General features: G+C 42.0%; 1 protein-coding gene across 1 annotated transcript in view; it reads left to right on the top strand.

Moving 5' to 3' along the window:
- The window catches only part of LOC117530869 (protein shisa-6), a 184729-nt gene that overhangs the window by 102419 nt on the left and 61298 nt on the right, over positions 1-21012 (top strand). The window contains 1 exon segment of the mRNA XM_034193817.1: positions 15837-15875. Within this exon segment, the coding sequence (XP_034049708.1) occupies positions 15837-15875 (39 nt within the window).

Here is a 21012-nt window from a genome sequence, read left to right as displayed (position 1 = left end):
GTGTAACTTTGCAAAAACAATGTCGGACTCTGTTGTTTTCTCTGGGCCCCTCCCCAATCAGACCGGGAGTGACATGTTTAGCCGCATGTTCTCCTTGAATTGCTGGCTGTCTGAGTGGTGTCCAAAAAATGAGGTGGGCTTCATTGATAATTGGCAAAGCTTCTGGGGAAAACCTGGTCTTGTTAGGAGAGACGGCATCCATCCCACTTTAGAGGGAGCAGCTCTCATTTCTAGAAATCTGGCCAATTTTTTGGGATCCTCCAAACTGTGACTGTCTAGCGTTGGGACCAGGAGGCAGAGCTGTGGTCTTATACACCTCTCTGCAGCTTCTCTCCCCCTGCCATCCCCCTATTACCCCATCCCCGTAGAGACGGTGCCTGCTCCCAGACCACCAATAACTAGCAAAAATCTATTTAAGCATAAAAATTCAAAAAGAAAAAATAATATAGCACCTTCAACTGCACCACAGACTAAAACAGTTAAATGTGGTCTATTAAACATTAGGTCTCTTTCTTCTAAGTCCCTGTTGGTAAATGATATAATAATTGATCAACGTATTGATTTATTCTGCCTAACAGAAACTTGGTTACAGCAGGATGAATATGTTAGTTTAAATGAGTCAACACCCCCGAGTCACACTAACTGTCAGAATGCTCGTAGCACGGGCCAGGGCGGAGGATTAGCAGCAATCTTCCATTCCAGCTTATTAATTAATCAAAAACCTAGACAGAGCTTTAATTCATTTGAAAGCTTGTCTCTTAGTCTTGTCCATCCAAATTGGAAGTCCCAAAAACCAGTTTTATTTGTTATTATCTATCGTCCACCTGGTCGTTACTGTGAGTTTCTCTGTGAATTTTCAGACCTTTTGTCTGACTTAGTGCTTAGCTCAGATAAGATAATTATAGTGGGCGATTTTAACATCCACACAGATGCTGAGAATGACAGCCTCAACACTGCATTTAATCTATTATTAGACTCTATCGGCTTTGCTCAAAAAGTAAATGAGTCCACCCACCACTTTAATCATATTTTAGATCTTGTTCTGACTTATGGTATGGAAATAGAAGACTTAACAGTATTCCCTGAAAACTCCCTTTTGTCTGATCATTTTTTAATAACATTTACATTTACCCTGATGGACTACCCTGCAGTGGGGAATAAGTTTCATTACACTAGAAGTCTTTCAGAAAGCGCTGTAACTAGGTTTAAGGATATGATTCCTTCTTTATGTTCTCTAATGTCATATACCAACACAGAGCAGAGTAGCTACCTAAACTCTGTAAGGGAGTTAGAGTATCTTGTCAATAGTTTTACATCCTCATTGAAGACAACTTTGGATGCTGTAGCTCCTCTGAAAAAGAGAGCTTTAAATCAGAAGTGTCTGACTCCGTGGTATAACTCACAAACTCGTAGCTTAAAGCAGATAACCCGTAAGTTGGAGAGGAAATGGCGTCTCACTAATTTAGAAGATCTTCACTTAGCCTGGAAAAAGAGTTTGTTGCTCTATAAGAAAGCCCTTCGTGAAGCTAGGACATCTTTCTACTCATCACTAATTGAAGAAAATAAGAACAACCCCAGGTTTCTTTTCAGCACTGTAGCCAGGCTGACAAAGAGTCAGAGCTCTATTGAGCTGAGTATTCCATTAACTTTAACTAGTAATGACTTCATGACTTTCTTTGCTAACAAAATTTTGACTATTAGAGAAAAAATTACTCATAACCATCCCAAAGATGTATCGTTATCTTTGGCTGCTTTCAGTGATGCCGGTATTTGGTTAGACTCTTTCTCTCCGATTGTTCTGTCTGAGTTATTTTCATTAGTTACTTCATCCAAACCATCAACATGCTTATTAGACCCCATTCCTGCCAGGCTGCTCAAGGAAGTCCTACCATTATTTAATGCTTCAATCTTAAATATGATCAATCTATCTTTGTTAGTAGGTTTTGTACCACAGGCCTTTAAGGTGGCAGTAATTAAACCATTACTTAAAAAGCCATCACTTGACCCAGCTATCTTAGCTAATTATAGGCCAATCTCCAACCTTCCTTTTCTCTCAAAGATTCTTGAGAGGGTAGTTGTAAAACAGCTAACTGATCACCTGCAGAGGAATGGTCTATTTGAAGAGTTTCAGTCAGGTTTTAGAATTCATCATAGTACAGAAACAGCATTAGTGAAGGTTACAAATGATCTTCTTATGGCTTCGGACAGTGGACTTATCTCTGTGCTTGTTCTGTTGGACCTCAGTGCTGCTTTTGATACTGTTGACCATAAAATTTTATTACAGAGATTAGAGCATGTCATAGGTATTAAAGGCATTGCGCTGCGGTGGTTTGAATCATATTTGTCTAATAGATTACAGTTTGTTCATGTAAATGGGGAATCTTCTTCACAGACTAAAGTTAATTATGGAGTTCCACAAGGTTCTGTGCTAGGACCAATTTTATTCACTTTATACATGCTTCCCTTGGGCAGTATTATTAGACGGTATTGCTTAAATTTTCATTGTTACGCAGATGATACCCAGCTTTATCTATCCATGAAGCCAGAGGATACGCACCAATTAGCTAAACTGCAGGATTGTCTTACAGACATAAAGACATGGATGACCTCTAATTTCCTGCTTTTAAACTCAGATAAAACTGAAGTTATTGTACTTGGCCCCACAAATCTTAGAAGCATGGTGTCTAACCAGATCGTTACTCTGGATGGCATTTCCCTGATCTCTAGTAATACTGTGAGAAATCTTGGAGTTATTTTTGATCAGGATATGTCATTCAAAGCGCATATTAAACAAATATGTAGGACTGCCTTTTTGCATTTACGCAATATCTCTAAAATCAGAAAGGTCTTGTCTCAGAGTGATGCTGAAAAACTAATTCATGCATTTATTTCCTCTAGGCTGGACTATTGTAATTCATTATTATCAGGTTGTCCTAAAAGTTCCCTAAAAAGCCTTCAGTTGGTTCAGAATGCTGCAGCTAGAGTACTGACGGGGACTAGCAGGAGAGAGCATATCTCACCCGTGTTGGCCTCCCTTCATTGGCTTCCTGTTAATGCTAGAATAGAATTTAAAATTCTTCTTCTTACTTATAAGGTTTTGAATAATCAGGTCCCATCTTATCTTAGGGACCTCGTAGTACCATATTACCCCATTAGAGCGCTTCGCTCTCAGACTGCGGGCTTACTTGTAGTTCCTAGGGTTTGTAAGAGTAGAATGGGAGGCAGAGCCTTCAGCTTTCAGGCTCCTCTCCTGTGGAACCAGCTCCCAATTCAGATCAGGGAGACAGATACCCTCTCTACTTTTAAGATTAGGCTTAAAACTTTCCTTTTCGCTAAGGCTTATAGTTAGGGCTGGATCGGGTGACCCTGGACCATCCCTTGGTTATGTTGCTTTAGACGTAGACTGTGTTTCATAATTATTGTATGGCCTTGCCTTGCAATGTGGAGCGCCTTGGGGCAACTGTTTGTTGTGATTTGGCGCTATACAAGAAAAAAGTTGATTGATTGATTGATAAGCTCTTTTGAAGGCTGAAATAGCAGCAGTTCTCCTCTTTCACATGCCAGAACTCCTCACCGGCTCAAGGTTGTCTACTTTTTTTATTGATTCAGAAGCATCTATTATAAATTCTCAGAGTCAAAGGGGAACTCGCCAAGTGCTTTGCTCTGTCCGTCCAACATCCCAAAATGTCAGGATGTTCAATTTACAGCTTGACATCGGCAGGCGGTGCGAACGTACCTCTGTCAAGGCCAAACAACCTTCAGAACCTGACTTGGGATGAACATTATGATGTTGAAGTGTATCACACCTGTAGGTCAGCGTTCAAGAAAAGGTGGAGAACCAAATGAAAAGGCGGATGAGAAGATGAGAAGTTAGGAAATTCTGCAACAACAAAGCAAGAGCTGCAAAAGTCTAAAGATGAGAGAGAAGCTGAGATTGATGGAAGGAAACCAAATGTCACCAGCTGTGTGAAAAACAGAGACAGATGCACTGAAGTGAGGCATCATGAGAACAAGAGGAGAGAAAAAAAAAATCAAATCTAAGAAATTACCTTCATGTGTGACTGCTGCTTTAAATGGAAAGGAGCTGCTGCCGACCCCTCCCACACCCGGGGGCATGTCCAGTGGATCGTGGGGGCGTGTCTCAGAGGACGTCTCTCTGAAAGCAAACACGAGTCCACACGTGGACTTCTGTTACATATGTCATAGTCTGTGTTTAACATAAAACCCCCAACAACACTTAAGTGCGATAAGTGACTGAAAATCTAGTTTTGTACAATATGACCCTTTAACTGGAATAAACCCAAAACTACAAAACACTGCCAGTAAAAGTCACTGAGGGAAAGTGCAGAATTTCAGCTCTTTTAGTTAACTGACAGCAGGTGAGTTTAATTAGATGCAGATGAAAAAAACAGGTGAGACTGAGGAAGGCCCGTTATGGTGAGTTCAGGTACAGTTCAACACCAAAGTGTCCAAACAAACAACAAGAGGACCCATCAAACTGTGGAAAAGTCATGAATCCACAGTCAGAGAATCCACATCAGGATTCTGATCAAACCGAGAACGTTATGTTTGAGTCATCCAAAAACAAAACAAAGCATCAACCACACAAACTCCACTGACAGCACAACGTCCGCCCAGTCAGTAATAATATAAAAAAAAGAAGAAAAAGTCCTACATAGTTTTTACAAACTGCCATTGCAGAGGCGGCTGTAGCTTCAGGTGAAGGGGGGGTTGGTTAAGTGTGCTGAAGGTATGCCTGTAGCTTATGTAACCTGTAACCTTTTTCCTGCATTCTTGGGAAGTTTAGGAAACTAAATACTGAGTCTGTGGTCATTGTTTTTAAGACAACTTGAATATTAAACACTGGAAATCATGCTGCAGCATCCATCAATCAGCCTTTGTTTATGCAAAATTTGTTTATGCAAAATTTATCACATCTTTGACCCCCCCCCCCCAGAGCAGCTACTGCATCGGACCAATCACTTCAGAATTACCAGCCGGTCCGCACGCTGCACCGTTAAATCAAACTGCGGTGATGTATATTTGTGGCGATAAAGGAGAAGCCGCTTCATTTGATTTGGATTTCTGTTTCTTGCCTCTGGAGCTGAAAGCTCTGGAAACATTAGCAAACACAGTATTACATGCACAACACGTTATTAAAAAATGCAAGTATGTGTGAAGTCCTGCAGTCATTAAAAAAGGCATTTAGCTTTATTGCTAAATAGATCACATTATGGTGCACAGTTATGGGCATAAAGTTAGCAGAGAAGTTAACCATCATTCTAAATGTCACCAGAATGAACATCAAAAAACTCTTAGCTGTGATTTTTAAACCTGGATGGAGCTGTTTCCTGGAGACTTGTGGAAATCCTCCTGGTCCGAGTTTACTGTGGACACGCTCGCAACTCGGACCCTGCGGGGTGTCCAGCCCCGCCTGTGCAACGGGTTGGAAATGCAGCAGAGGTGTTGTAGAACGACTTAAACATTCGAGCACATGTGAAGTGATGATAGTGGCATGCAGGTTTGACAATATAGCTGCCATAATTATCAGTCGCAGTTTTTTGTTTACTAATTTGGGAGGGCCTGTGACATGTACTCCAGTGCAATTTGTAAACCAAAAAGTCTCTTATTATTGTTATTTATAATAATAATTCCTTACCCACACACTGCTCAAATACATTTGTAACAGTGTTAAGGGAAAAAACCTCCCTGTGGCCTTTTTTTTTTTTCTTACAGGAAAAAAACCTCAAGCAGTCCAGATTCATCAGGGTGACCATCTGCTTTAGTCATATGAAAAAAAAAAACATGAGGCATATTCATCTGCATTTTTGATGCTTGAACATTACAATTTTCTTCATTATTTATTTTTCTGATTCATGCTCGATGTGCAGCAGATGCAAACAGCACAAGCATGCAACAACAACAGAGTTAAACCGTGCTTTTAACAAGCACTTAAATGGACTTTCCTTTTCCCTCGTGATAACCTCTGAATGTTTGCGAGTCATAATGTTAAAAACCCGACCGTGGACTGTGTTGTAGTGCATTTAGACTGATTCATATCATATATGTTAACATTAAATGGTGAACAGTTTTGGACTCATTTAAAATCATATTTATTCTAAATATTAAATACAGACACAGACGGAGGCTTTTGTCAACACTATGTGTTTGTTTTCTGAAAGCTGATGGACTTTAGTCATGTTGCGTCGGATATGACTCCCCTCTTCACTACGCTTCTGTCTCTTTTGCAGTAGATACATTGTTGTGACTTTTTCAGCCATCACAATGTCTGATGTTGTCAGAAACATTTGAGCCTCTACGGCGCCCTCTAGTGGAAGTGCTGCTTAATTTCCATGCCAACATAAAAGACGTATGGAAGTATGTGGGCAGCAACAGTTGCATCATGTGGAACACAAACGTGCATAAAAGGAGCGTAAATGAGTCTGTATTGGGAAAGTGACCACTGTGGAAAGCACCTCGCTGGGGATGCAGCCATGTGCCCAGCAGATCTCCTCTGCAGCTTTTCTCTCCCTTCAGAGGTGCTGCACCACAAAGTGAAGAATTTCTGACTGTTATGGCCGACATTGGTCTTGCTGGCTACATGAAGGTGTCACGGTCACAATTAAAGAGGACAACCAGTGGTGTTTGCCATTAAGACATCACATGTGGAGCCGCTTTATAAGTCTCATTTCTGTGAACTCCATCTCGCTTGCTGCTGTTTTAAACCTTTTGATTTATCTCCTCCTCCGGCACTGCAAGAAAATTGTGTGTCAGAATAACTGACTGCTTTACATGGCACCGCTGTGAAATGAGACGATTGTTTGCTTGTGCGGGGCTGAAGGGAAATGCTGAATCTTCCGCTGGAGCTCTGCAACCACACACATTTGTGTTGAGTAAAACACTGCACACATCATAAATACACTGCATAATGTTGAGTCAGGAGAATGGTACCTAATGCCGGGGCATCAAGGCTTCCTGTCACATTTTGATTCTAAATAGCCGTGCAAGAACACTTGGGCTTTGAAGCCCATGTGTGAAAAGTGATAAATAGATCCGTTTGAAAGAGTCTGGAACACTCGTACATCAGGGACACAAATGGATAAATTACCTGCATTACCTCAACCAAAGCCAATATATTCTACAGTTACACAACTGAAAGGTTATAGTTACTAAAAATCCATTCAAGATCTGTTGACTTTTACTTCAGGTGTTGATGAACGCACGGAACATACTGCTGCACAATTTAAGCAAAACCTATTGATAATGGACAAAAGTCTGCTAAATATCAAACAATGTCCCACTACAATTGGACAAAATCTATTAAAATGAGGTAACAAAAATTTAAATCTGGTAAAATCCCACAAAACAAGTAACACCACACTGAAATTGTGCAAAATCCTACAAACATCAGACAAAGCCCACACTGAAAAAAATGCTACCTTGGATCAACTTAAAAAAAATTGATGTAATTTGTTACAGCTAATTTTTTTAGTTTCTCACAATGTATATTTATGATTTTGTAAAGTGATTCCAGCAGATTTAAACTGGAAACCACAATTTTCCATTAGACCAATGTAAATAAGTAGTTTGAATGAAGTACACTGTTTCACTTTTGTCAGTGCATGTAAATTGCACAAAATCCTCCAGAATTCAAGCTTAATATGATATATTGAAATAAGCCAACCCCCCCCCCCCCCCCCCCAAAAAAAAGACAAAACAAACAATAGCCCACTGAATTTGTGCAAAATCTTACTGAATTCAGGCAAAAAGCCACTTATACTAGACATAAAACACTCAGAATTCAAGCAGTACGGGGTTGAGGGACGTTGGTAAAATCCTAATGAATAAAGGCAAAGACTGAAGAACAAGCAATAAACAAACATTAGTGTAGTAAGATTGTGCACAAACCTACTGGAAGTAGAACTTTGTCTGCAGATACAGAAATCCTCTTGGCTGTAACCTGCTGAAGGAATCGTCACCTTTTGTCGACCTCACTCAGTGTGCTGACCTGTTTTTACTGTGGGATCATAGAAAAGCTCTGATTTAGTTGAGGTGCAGACCTAAAACTAAACGTTTTTGTCTCATAGATACTCGTATGATTTATGTTTCCAGCACAAAGTATCACGTGTAATTTATGAAGATCCTCGCTGCCTGAGGGACGATCAGTCCATTAAAAGCCGTTACGCCTCCTCAGCGACATTTGGTTTGATAATGGCATCCACAGCTGTAGAAGGACTTGGTCTTTGCTACACGTCTGTCAGAGAAACAGGTCTCATGTGGGGACAAAGACAGTTTGCATCTAAATGTCCCTCATTAACAACCAAGCAGGTGAAGTCAGAACATTTGAATTTCCCGACAGATCAAATTAGGTGCGATTGCTGCTTTTCCAAGGAGAACCGTTTTTCATACTAGTTTGCAGAGTTTATACGGTGCAACACGTCCCAGCCTGCAGGACGATACTCGTACCTCCTCACCAGGCCTATGGCATCACATATGGACCAAACAAAGTATGAAGGACATGAGTGGATTGCACAATCTCCATCATAAGTCTTCTTGTTCTTCAAACCTGTGAAAAATACCACTTTCAAACATGACAGATAACCATAATACGTAAATCTCAAAGGGTTGGTGGAGGTTACGTTCTAGACATGTTAGCAGTCCAGACTGCTGACAAACGCTAACAGACAGACAGTCACACCTACGATTATGAAACACACTGGATAACCTGTGCCGGTTTCCCCAAGCAGCTCTCACCCGGCCCCGTTTGGCACCGAGCCCTCCCGAGGAGGCACACCGCTCGGCAAAAGTCAGGGAACTCAGCCATGCCCACACTCAACTCATAACAAGGGGAAGGTGCAGCGCGACGTCTTCCTCAGCTCTTGATATCTCTGGATAATTGTTCAAATATTCAGCATGAAACTGGATGTGCCACGCCCAGATATTCTAAACGTCTTCAAAAGGAGCACAAGTTTAACTGATCATTCCTAAAAATGGTGTTGTGAAAGTGTAGTGACACGGACCCACAACAGGGGGCGCAAATGAACGGCCAATAGATGAGCCAAAAAGTAACAATTTAATGTTGTGAAACGTGCACAACGAATATACAGACAACCTCAGAATATAATTACAGTCAAATCACAAAGGTGACGTGTGGGCAGGCTCGAGGATAGAAGACGTCTGTCCTGAGATGAACCGGAACCACACGATTTCCTCCGCCACCGAACCCAGAGAATACTGGAGCCGCCAAGTCCCGAATTCCCAGGTGATCACCGTCCCCGACTGTCGGATCTGGTACTGCTGGCGAGAACAAAGACAGTCAAGTGTGGGTGTGTGTACACCCAGTAACAACAACGGTGGGAATGCCACCTCCACCTCTCACTCAATATGCTGATGTGTTTGCAGTGATCCCTCAGAGAAAAAGAGTGCCGTCCTGCACTCACTCAGCTTCCACAAAACAAGGAACCGGTACGCCTGCAAACACTCACAATGTACAGATTACAGATAAACACAAAAAGGCTGAGGATATTACCTGCAATGAAGTACGATATCTCGGCAACGAGGTGGAGATGACGTCTGGTCTTTATGGAGTGTGATGATGAAGAATGAGTGACAGCTGTCAGGAATTAATGAGTGACAGTTGTCAGGAATTAATGAGTGACAGCTGTCACTCCGGGCTGTGTCCGTGGCTGCAGCGCCCTCCTCGTGCCTGAAGCCCGCACTTCAGGCAGGGCGCCCTTTGGTGGTGGGCCAGCAGTACCTCTTCTGGCGGCCCACACAACAAATGGATCCAATTGATCTGTTGTGTTGTACTCATGGCATACGTTATTTGTGGATAAATTTAGGCCACGCCCACATTTTGAACTGTTGGCTCAGCACCACTTTGTTTTATGAGCCGTTGTGGAGCTGGATGATAAATCTGCGTATCTACCCTCTGCTGGTATTTGCACAGTAGGATGTGGTGTTTGTGGATTTCCTTCACAGGGGATTTGGTGTAATCCTCCCGCTGATATCAGCGTGATTATGTGGAAGAACCTGCAATCCTGCCTGTGCTCATCACTGTATCCACAGCGGCTCTGTTAATATTCAACACTCTTATCTTTAATGTACTCCAAACTGGAATGGTTCATTTGGTCAGTGGGTTTGGGGTCAAATCTTGGACTGCATAGCTTTGAGAGTGGTAACGGTGGAACACATCCATGTAGCGGCGCGGTGCCGTGTGGGAGGCAGCGGCAGTGAGAAGCTGATGGCAATCGATAGTGATGGATCAAAGTGTCAGGGCTCTTTTTTTTTTTATACTCCTCCCTCTGCTCCTCTTCTTATTGTCCTCTTCTCCTCTAAGAATCCTAAAGCACACAAACATCTTAAACCCATCTCTGGTGTTTGATGGAACTTTTGCCTGAATGTGAGCGAGAGGTGACTTTGAGTCGCGGTGGTTGTCAGGTGGCAATCAGCCAGCAGCCAATGGAAAGATGAAACGCACCGCAATCGATACTGGAGCACTAAAATTGGTCCCATTTCCGCAGCCTGATGAATACGTGAACCCACAGTGTTTGTGTGGCGTGCTGACATATACACTTACCGGCCACTTTATTAGGTACACCTTGCTAGTACCGCTTGGACCCCCCCCTTTGCCTTCAGAACTGCCTTAATTCTCATGCCATAGATTCAACAAGATTCTGGTTCTTATTGACATGATGACATCACAACCGTCGTTCATTCAACCAGTCTGTCCATCATCCTCTGACCTCTGCATCAACAAGGTGTTTTCATCCACACACTGTCACTCACTGGATATCTTCTCTTTTTTTGGACCATTATCTGTGAACCCTAGAGATGGTTTGTGGGGTGTAAATCCCAGTATATCAGCAGTTTGTGAACACTCAGACCAGCCCATCTGGCACCAACAACCACACCCACGTTCAAAGTCACTTAAATCCTTTTTCTTCCTCATCCTGATGCTCAGTTTAAATTTCAGCAAGTCATCTTCACCATTCTAGATGACTAAATCCATGAAGTTGCTGCCACGAGATTGGCTGATTAGCTATTTGTGCTGACAAGCAATTGAACACGTGTACTTAATAAAGTGGCCGGTGAGTATAAGATATAAATGAAATTAAAATAAAGATGTACCTTTTTGGTTTTGTTTTGTGTTGTAAGTTCAGGAAATGCTAATTGTACTTGACATTTTCTGGGATATTTTGTAGCATTTTTAGGGGTCAGACCTGAACTCAATTTGAACAGGAAGATCATTTTAATTCTTCTTCTTCGTCTTTCGGCTGCTCCCCGTTAGGGGTCGCCACAGCAGATCAATCGTTTCCATCTACCCTGTCCTCTATATCTTCCTCTGTCACATCAACCACCTGCAGTCCTCCTTCAACACATCCATGAACCTCCTCTTTGGTCTCCCTCTTCTCCTCCTGCTGGTGGCTCCATCCTCAGCATCCTTCTCCCTATATACCCTGGGTCCCTCCTCTGCACATATCCAAACCATCTCAATCGCGCTTCTCTGACTTTGTCTCAAATCGTCCCACCTGAGCTGTCCCTCTGATATGTTCATTCCTAATCTTGTCCATTCTTGTCACTCCCAAGAGAATCTCAACATCTTCAGCTCTGCCACCTCCAGCTCTGCCTCCTGTCTTTTTGTTAGTGCCACCGTCTCTAAACTATACAACATAGTTGGTCTCACTACTGTCTTGTAAACTTTCCCCTTCACTCTTGCTGATATTCTTCAGTCGCAAATCCTCCTGCCACCTTCTCCACCCACTCCACCCTGCCCGCACTCTCTTCTTCACCTCTCTACCACACTCTCTATTACTTTGAACAGTTGACCCCAAATATTTAAACTCATCTACTTTCATCACTTCTGCTCCTTGTAACTGCACTATTCCACTGGGCTCCCTCTCATTCACACACATGTACTCAGTCTTGCTTCTACTGACTTTCATTCCCCTTCTCTCCAAAGCATATCTCCACCTCTCCAGACTAGACTAACTTGCACTCTACTCTCACTACAGATCACAATGTCATCTGCAAACACTCATAGTCCATGGGGACTCTGTCTGATCTCATCTGTCACCTGTCCTCACACTGGCAAACAAGAAAGGACCCAGAGCTGATCCTTGGTGTAATCCCACCTCCACCTAATGAGTCTGTCATTCCAACTGCGCATCTCATCGCTGTCACACTATTCTTGTACATGTCCTGCACTACCCTAACATACTTCTCTGCCACTCCAGACTTCCTCATACAAGACCACAGCTCTTCTCTTGGCACCCATCATAAGCTTTTTCTAAGTCCACAACACACCAATGTAACTCTTTCTGGCCTTCTCTGTACTTCTCCAACAGTATTCTCAGAGCAAACATTGCATCTGTAGTGCTCTTTCTCGCATGAAACCATATTGCTGCTCACAGATCTTCACCTGTTTTCTAAGCCTAGCTTCTACTACTCTTTCCATAACTTCATGCTGTGGCTAATCAGGTTTATGCCTCTGTAGTTACTGCAGCTATGCAATCACCCTTGTTCTTGAAAATAGGAACCAGCAGCACACTTTGTCTCCACTCTCAGGCATCCTCTCACTTTCCAAGATTTTATTAAACAATCTGGTTAGAAACTCTACTGCCATCTCTCTGAGACATTTCCATGCCTCCACTGGAATGTCATCTGACCAACTGCCTTTCCACTCTTCATCCTCTTCATAGCAGCCCTCACTTCGTCCTTACTAATCTCTTGTACTTCCTGATTTACTATCACCACATCATCCAGCTTTTTCTCTCGCTCATATTCTTTATCATCAGCTCTTCAAAATATTCCCTCCACCTTCTCAGCACACACTCCTCACTTGTCAGCACTACCATGTGCATCTTTACCCACCCTAACCTGCTGCACATCCTTTCCAGCTCTGTCCCTTTGACTGGCCAATCGGTACAAGTCCTTTTACATTCAACCTCTTGTACAGCTCGCAATATGCCTTTTCCTTCGCTTTTGCCACTTCTCTTTTCGCCTTAACACCGCATCTCCTTGAACTCCCGTATACTTTCTTCATCTCTACGACTATCCCAAAACTTTTTCGCCAACCTCTTTTCTCCTTATGCTTTCCTGGACTCTTCATTTCCACCACCAAGCCTCCTTGTCTTCCTTCCACTGTCCAGATGTCATACCCAGTACTGTCCTAGCTGTCTCCCCTTCACACCATCCTGCAGTACTTTTCCAGTTGTCCAAAATTGCTTCCCTCCAACCAGTGCTTCTCTCACCTGCTCGCTAAATTCACACAACAGTCTTCCTCCTTCAAGCGTCTACCATCTGATCCTTTGTTGAGCTCTCACTCTCTTCTTCTTCACCTCTAATCATCCTACAAACAACCATCCTATGCTGTCTAATGCACTCTCTCCTGCCACCACCTTACAGTCTCTGATTTCCTTTAGGTTGCCTCTCCTATAAAGAATGTAGTCCACCTGTGTGCACATTCCTCCACTCTTATAGTTACCCTGTGCTCCTCCCTTTTCTTAAAGTAGGTATTCGCCACAGCCATTTCCATCCTTTTTGCAAAATCAACTACCATCTGTCCCTTCCCCATTCCTATCCTTGATACCATATCTACCCATTACTTCCTCATCACCTCTGGTTCCCTTCACCAAACATGCCCATTGAAGTCTGCTCTCTCACCACTATTTCATGCTTGGCACACTCTCCACCACCTCATCTAACACACTCCAGAAATAATCTTCTCCTCATCTCACAACCTACATGTGGGGCATATGCACTGATGATATTCATCATCACCCCTTCAATTTCCAACTTCACACTCATCACCCTGTCAGACACTCGCTTAACCTCCAACACACTTTTAACTACTCTTCCTTTAAAATGACCCCAACACCATTCTCTCTGCTGTCCTCACCATGGTACAACAACTTGTACCCACCGCCGATGCTCCTGCTCTACTTCCATCCACTTGGTCTCTTGCACACACATATGTCTACCTTTCTCCTCTCCATCAATATCAGCCAGATCTCTCCCTTTACCAGTCATACTACAAACATTCAAAGTCCCCACTCTCATTTCCCACCCTTCTAGTTTTCTTCTTCTCCCGCTGTTTGTGGAAACGTTCTCCTCCTCTTCTTCGTCGTCTTCGACCAGGCAGTAGCCCAATTTCCACCGGCACCTGTTGGGCAAACAGCACCGGTGGTGGGACGTTGTTAACCCGGGCCACGACCGATCCGGTATGGAAATTCGATTCTTAGTCTGCATAGTTGGGTTGGCTTGTTTTACGCCGGATGCCCTTCCTGATGCAACCCTCCTCATTTTCGGGCTTGGGAACCGGCACTCAGAATGTACTGGCTGCACACCCCATGTGGCTGAGTTAGGAAGATCATTTTAACTATGTTGAAACAAAATAAGCCAAACTTTTCTGAAACAAAATTTAAAAAAATTAAGGACAGATCGAAACAAAGATGAAACCGAGTAGCATAATTCGTCAAACTTGAAAATTTTGCATTCGTATATGAGACATTGTGGGTCTCCAACCCAGTAATTTTTGCTGAGTTCCATTTATTTTGGAAATTGTACGTTGTAACAGGGAATGACGTCACCCCCGAGGGGAATGCCTTCCAATATTCCACACAGTTGAAAAAACAAGCAGAGGCCTAAAAGATTTTGGAATAGAGAGTGCTACAAACAAACAAACAAATAAACAACAGTGCAGTCCACCAAGAGTGGACAGATTGCACAGAAGTAATATCAGTGTTTACCGCTTGGTTTGTAGCGTGTGTAGCCGGTCATTGTTAGCAACAGATCCCGGGTCAGCCAGTATTAGCAGGACCAATTAATAAGACACATTACGCGATACCTTGTGCATAAAAATGCTGCAGCAACATGTGCACAGACAGCGGTACTATGTGCACAATTTATAACCCTGGACACAAAAATACATAAGTGCTAAAAAACAGGAACAACTCCAACTGTCACTACTGTTGCTGCCGGGAGCAGCCATCTTGGATTGCGAAGTCAAGAGTATGTGCGGCTGGAACGAGTTGACGAGAACGCTTAATGTCTTCTGGACCCAAACATGGTCCGGATCAAATTCAAAATGAAATCCCTCATTTTCAATGACATTATCTATTTGCTCCTCTTAAGTTAAAAGCTGCTCTGTGCCAAACATTCTTCTGGACCTGAGTTCAGAATTTATCATTGAGCTTCTCACCAAATTTCACTGAAATTCATTCATTACTTTTTGAGTTATTCTGCTAAGAGTCAAAGGAAAACATGGTGAAAACATTACCTCCTTGGCGAGGCTAAGAGTTGTTGAGAACATGGCACAAAAATGATAGAAGTCGAGAGAAAGAGTCAACAAACATGACAATCCAGCAAAAGTCATGGGACTGAACACTTGGCTAAATACTGAGGCCATGATGGGATGATGCTTGTAGATGTGGTGGACAGGTGATTGGTGATGGCAGGACAGGAAGGGGGTGTGGTCAAACGTCAGGGAGAATAAATGGATGTCAAAGTACTGTTACTTGTACCGTCTCTACCTGCCGTCCACTGTCACCCCTGCTGATCCACAGCTGCAGGAAGAGTTCCGGTGTTTGTGCTGAGGACCAAACTCAACGGTGACGTTGGTACTTCAGTATTTCCTCCAATGTTACATCAGGGGCACCACAATCATCAGGACAACATTTTGACTATATTTGTTTGTATTTATTTGTAAATTTGACCCCTTCCTTGAATTACTGGTTTATTGTACAACTTGTCCAATGTGATTTTCTTCTTGTTGTTTTGTTTGTTTCAACTAAAATGTAGCACAATCTAATAAATCACTTGGTTCTGTTTTCTAGGAGAAAAACACGGGCCGGTGCGCTCCCAGAGTCACCATGGTAGGGACGGCTACTCTTTGTTAACGGTCCAAGTTGCTTCTAACCACATTTATTAGATAATCGCTGCCCTAACAGCCTGTTAACCATCAGTACTGTTAATCCAGTGGATGATCTGCATCCTGGTCAGTGTTTAGAGGCAGCTTATACCTGGACTGTTCCTCGTAGTGCAGTGACTTCCTGTTTCCGTCTCTTTATACCCAAGTTGGGTGTTTTTTCCTCGTGATGTTCAGCTCTCCTGTATCTGTGACAAGTTTGTGTGTGTGTGTGTGTGTGTGTGTGTGTGTGTGTATGTGCGCGCAAGTGCGTGTGCCTGATGTGGGTTCGCCTACAAGAAAACATTCCAAAGAGGTGTTTCCAGTCAGATCTCAAACACTCGTCCAGACCGGACTGACCCTCTTGGTGTTTGATGCAGTTGGCCCACATTGTATTTTTACTGTATTTTGCTCACTTGGTCCCATTTCCTACCTGTGTTTTGCTTCCTGCCTTTTCTTTAAAATGTATGTTTTGACCTGTTTAACCGCCTTTTCTTCCTGTGTATGACCGTCCTAACCTTCTTGTTGTGTGTGCTCGTCGACTCTGTCCGTCTCCGTGGAGAGGAGGGCTGGTCTATAAAGGCACGGATAAAGGCAGTTTTGATGATGTTACTTCTTTTATTTGAAGAAGACATCAGAAAAATCTGTGCTTATCCTTGCTTGCGATATACGGACCCTCCTCTTCGTCCTCTTCGTCCTCCGCCTCCTCTCAAAGGAAGTCTCCACAGCAAATGGATTCGGTTGGTATGTCGATCAACTGCTGAGGAAAATGGCTTTTTTATTAGAAAATTGTACTCAGAATGCAACACCTGATGGAAATTATTTTTCTGTTCCGCTGTTTGATTTTCAGGGAAGAGTATTACCTTTAAAGCCAGCGAGCCGCTTCAGTTCTGTAGTGTATCAACAGAGTGAAGCAGGAATGGTGCTCTCAGAACATCACGAGACGCCAGGACAATGAAATGGACCTCTTATTGCCTTTTAACACTCGGGGCCACAGAGGGTCACTGTGGGTTCACTGTCACATTTCAACATGAACTGGATATAAAATCCGTCTCAATCTATTGCCCCCCACCAGCTCCGCTGAGACTTTCACGCCACATGTTGTCAAGTTGGACACTTGGTGACGTGGAACTACTTGGCCTTTGGTGTCTCGGGGTGATTGGCTTTTATGAGACAAAGAGAAAAACCTTCAGGCTGTGCAGCGAGAAACTGTGTGCAACAGAATCCTGATCGTCATTTATGGTGCTGTATTTTAACGCGGCTCCAACCAGTTCAAAATGTGAGTGAATTTATAGATTTAGATGCAGCCGCAATAAAAACAAATTATGCCTCTAGAACAGGGTTGCCCAATACAGGGTCATGGGCAAGGGCGTAGCACCAAATTCTGGGCCCTAGGTGCTAGCCATATTGAGGCCCCCCCCCCACGCACGCACACACACACACACACACTGTTATGTTCTTTTTTATTAATGGAAACACCAAATTTCTAATGTGTAGTCAAACCAGGTCTAAATCATGTATACCTTAGATCATACCTGGGAGTCAGAACCCTTTTTAAAGTTGGGGGAACAATATTGAGTTGGGGGGGGTCTGGGGGACCAAATTGCAGCATTTTCAAGAAAAATGCTGCAATTTGGTGCATCCCAGTGCATTTTAACAGATATATACCCCAATGTTAACTTGACTACAAATTAGGGTTTTGGATATAAAATCTATAGTCACAGCAAAATATCTAATTTAACACAATTTTCCAAAATAAGTAATTAAATAAAAGTAAGTGTAATTCATCACTTAACAGTGTGTAATTCCCTTTGTGAAGAAAAAAATACATAATACAGTATTCTACAATCAAAACATTAAAGAACAGATTACCCATCTTATAGTCAATGTCATTCAGTAAACTCAGTCCATATTAATAACAAACAGACTTTCAGAATATTACTCCCTTAACTGACAACTTGTAGGTTAAGGGAGTACTGGACTGTCTTATGAAGTAATAAAAAATAATGTCATAATAAAAATGACATATTTTATAACCCTGTATTTGAAAAAAGAAGGTAATTCCTGTTATTTCTTAACAATATTAGACTGAATAAATCAATGCAGTATATTTGTGTTTGTTAAAAAATAAGGAAAAAGGTTCATTCATATTATATAGTCTCTACATTCATACCATAATAGCCCTATTCCTTTTCTGTATATTTTGTAATTCTCTGTAATATTATATAGTTTGTATAGTCATCTTTATCTGTCCCTCGGTTCCTGGGATTACAGAGACACACCATTTATTAGGTAATCCTAAAAAGCAAATAGACAAAACAGGAAAAAAAAATGTTGTAAAGGTTACTAAAATTTAATTACATTTTAGTTAAATAATTTGCTTGTAAAGTGGCTCCATAAGCTCACCTTCACTAACATCCTCGTTGCTTGTGTTCTTTTATGGTTTTGTCTTTTATTGTGTTTTTAAATTTTTTATTAGATTTTCTGTTTTTATTATGCTGTGTGAAGCACCTTGAGGCGATCTCATTGTGAATTGGTGCTATATAAATTAATAAATTTGATTTGATTTGACAAGATGAGGGACCAGAACCTGGACCAGCATCTCCTGCTTTGTCTGAAACTAAAGGCCGTGGGGTTCATAATGTTAATATTACATTCTGATAATACATTTTTTTTATTGTAAAAAGTTTAACCAATTTGTGTGTGTGCATGTGTTTTTGTAGGCAGGTGTGTGTGCAGCTGGACTGTGGTCATATTATAACCCACAGAAGATAGGCAGGCTAATGCATGTTTTTTGTGTCATTGTAATAAAACAGACTTTTCCAAATCTGCACATATATAATGAAAGGGACAGCGCTAAATGCACGCAGTTAATTTTAGTATTTGGGTAATTCATTTGCCATAAATATGCTAACAACCAGTAGAAAGTCAGGGGAGACTGGATCAAGATTTTTGATTTTCTTGCAGCAGAAGTAAGCTGTCCTGCTCCTGTCCTGCTCCTGTCCTGCTCCTGTCCTGTGTGTCGTCACAGCAGCTGCGTGCTGCTCCGTGTCCCCCTCCCTCCCTTTCTCCCCCCCATGTGGACTGTGTGTCCCGTGGGGGGAGATGAGCAGAGCTGCGGCTGCTTGTTTAGTTATTTTGCCACCTAAACTGGCGTGGGTTTGTGTCTTTCCCTGTTAAACTGTGAAGTTTATATGTCATCAGTGCTGATATTAGCAAGTTTCCTGCGTGCACGTTAAGATAGTTTTCGAGCTCACCTCTCTTCTCAAAGAATTTGGTCTTAAAAAATCCGGACTTTGATTTTTTTTTTTTTTTTTTTTTTTTGTAAAGATTATTTTATTTATATTTCAGCCTAAAAACCTCTCCTCATGCTTTCAGATCCCATTTAGGATGTGTGTGTGTGTGTGTGGTGTGTGTGTGTGTGTGTGTGTGTGTGTGTGTGTGTGTGTGTGTGTGTGTGTGTGTGTGGGTGTGTGTGTGTGTGTGTGTGTGTGGGTGACAGCGTGCCACCTGTGCGCCTGGACTAAACCATTGTAAAACTGTGCAGGGGTGGAAGGGCCCTCAGAGATCTTTCAATATTATTGTTAGAACAGAATTATGTTTCACAGCATTTATACATACAGATTATATTCTTTTACAACATGAATTGTATGGACATTAATAAAATGCAACACAAAAATGTATTTAATGCCGTTTTTTTTGTGGACCCCCTCCCATGCTCTGGGCCCTGGGTACATAGTACCCTTTACCCCCCAGTCCGACACCCCTGGTCATGAGCCACACTTGACCGACCTTCCCTTTGTTGCAGCCTGCAATGGCATTTGTCCAGAATTCAAGTGTTTTTATTTTGTTGAAAATTTAGAAATTAGAATATTACTTTTTTAAAATAAAATTTAATACATTAAAATGTATTTTATTTACACAGAGTCGACATTTATTTTTGGCCTGTGTCCCACAATCCAGATTAAATTATGACCCTTCAAAGGACATAAATTGGGCACCTCTGATCTAGAATCCAAATTCTTTTTGAGAATATGCATTTATTTTTATGTCTTAAAAATTCCAGCAAATAACCAATTGGTGTGTATCTTCTGATTAATAAATGAATAACCTGAGAACTGTTGGTAGATATTTAGTGAAGTCTGGCTCATACATTTGATTTGAAAGAGTTGTGCAAATGAATGTGAACGTTGGTGACTCTTTGTCAAACCAACACCTTAGCCATAAACACTATGTGAAACACCAACGTAGCCATAAACACGATGTCAAACCACCATCTTAGCCATAAACACTATGTGAAACCACAATGTAGCCATAAACATGATATCAAACCACCATCTTAGCCATAAACACGATGTCAAATCAACAACTTAGCCATAAACACTATGTCAAACCACCAATGTAGCCATAAACACGATGCCAAACCACCAACTTATCCATAAACACTATTGCAAACCACCAATGTAGCCATAAACACTATGCCAAACCACGAACGTAGCCATAAACACTATGCCAAACCACCAACCTAGCCATAAACACTATGCCAAACCACCAACTTAGCCATAAACACTATGCCAAACCACCAACCTAGCCATAAACACTATGGCAAACCACCAATTTAGCCATAAACACTATTGCAAACCACCAATGTAGCCATAAACACTATGCCAAACCACCAACTTAGCCATAAACACTATGCCAAACCACCAACCTAGCCATAAAAACTATGCCAAACCACCAACTTTGTCATAAACACCATGTCAAACCACCAATGTAGCCATAAACATTATGCCAAACCACCAACGTAGCCATAAACACTATTGCAAACCACCAATGTAACCATAAACACTATGCCAAACCACCAACGTAGCCATAAACACGATGTCAAACCACCAATGTAACCATAAACACAATGCCAAACCATCAACTTAGCCATAAACACAATGCCAAACCACCAATGTAACCATAAACACAATGCCAAAACACCAACTTAGCCATAAACACGATGTCAAACCACCAATGTAACCATAAACACAATGCCAAACCATCAACTTAGCCATAAACACAATGCCAAACCACCAATGTAACCATAAACACAATGCCAA

The sequence above is a fragment of the Thalassophryne amazonica genome, chromosome 18 (assembly GCF_902500255.1).
Source record: "Thalassophryne amazonica chromosome 18, fThaAma1.1, whole genome shotgun sequence".
NCBI classification, from domain to species: domain Eukaryota; kingdom Metazoa; phylum Chordata; class Actinopteri; order Batrachoidiformes; family Batrachoididae; genus Thalassophryne; species Thalassophryne amazonica.
The sequence above is the reverse complement of the archived record's forward strand: the minus strand, read 5'-3'. Positions and strand labels throughout refer to the sequence as shown.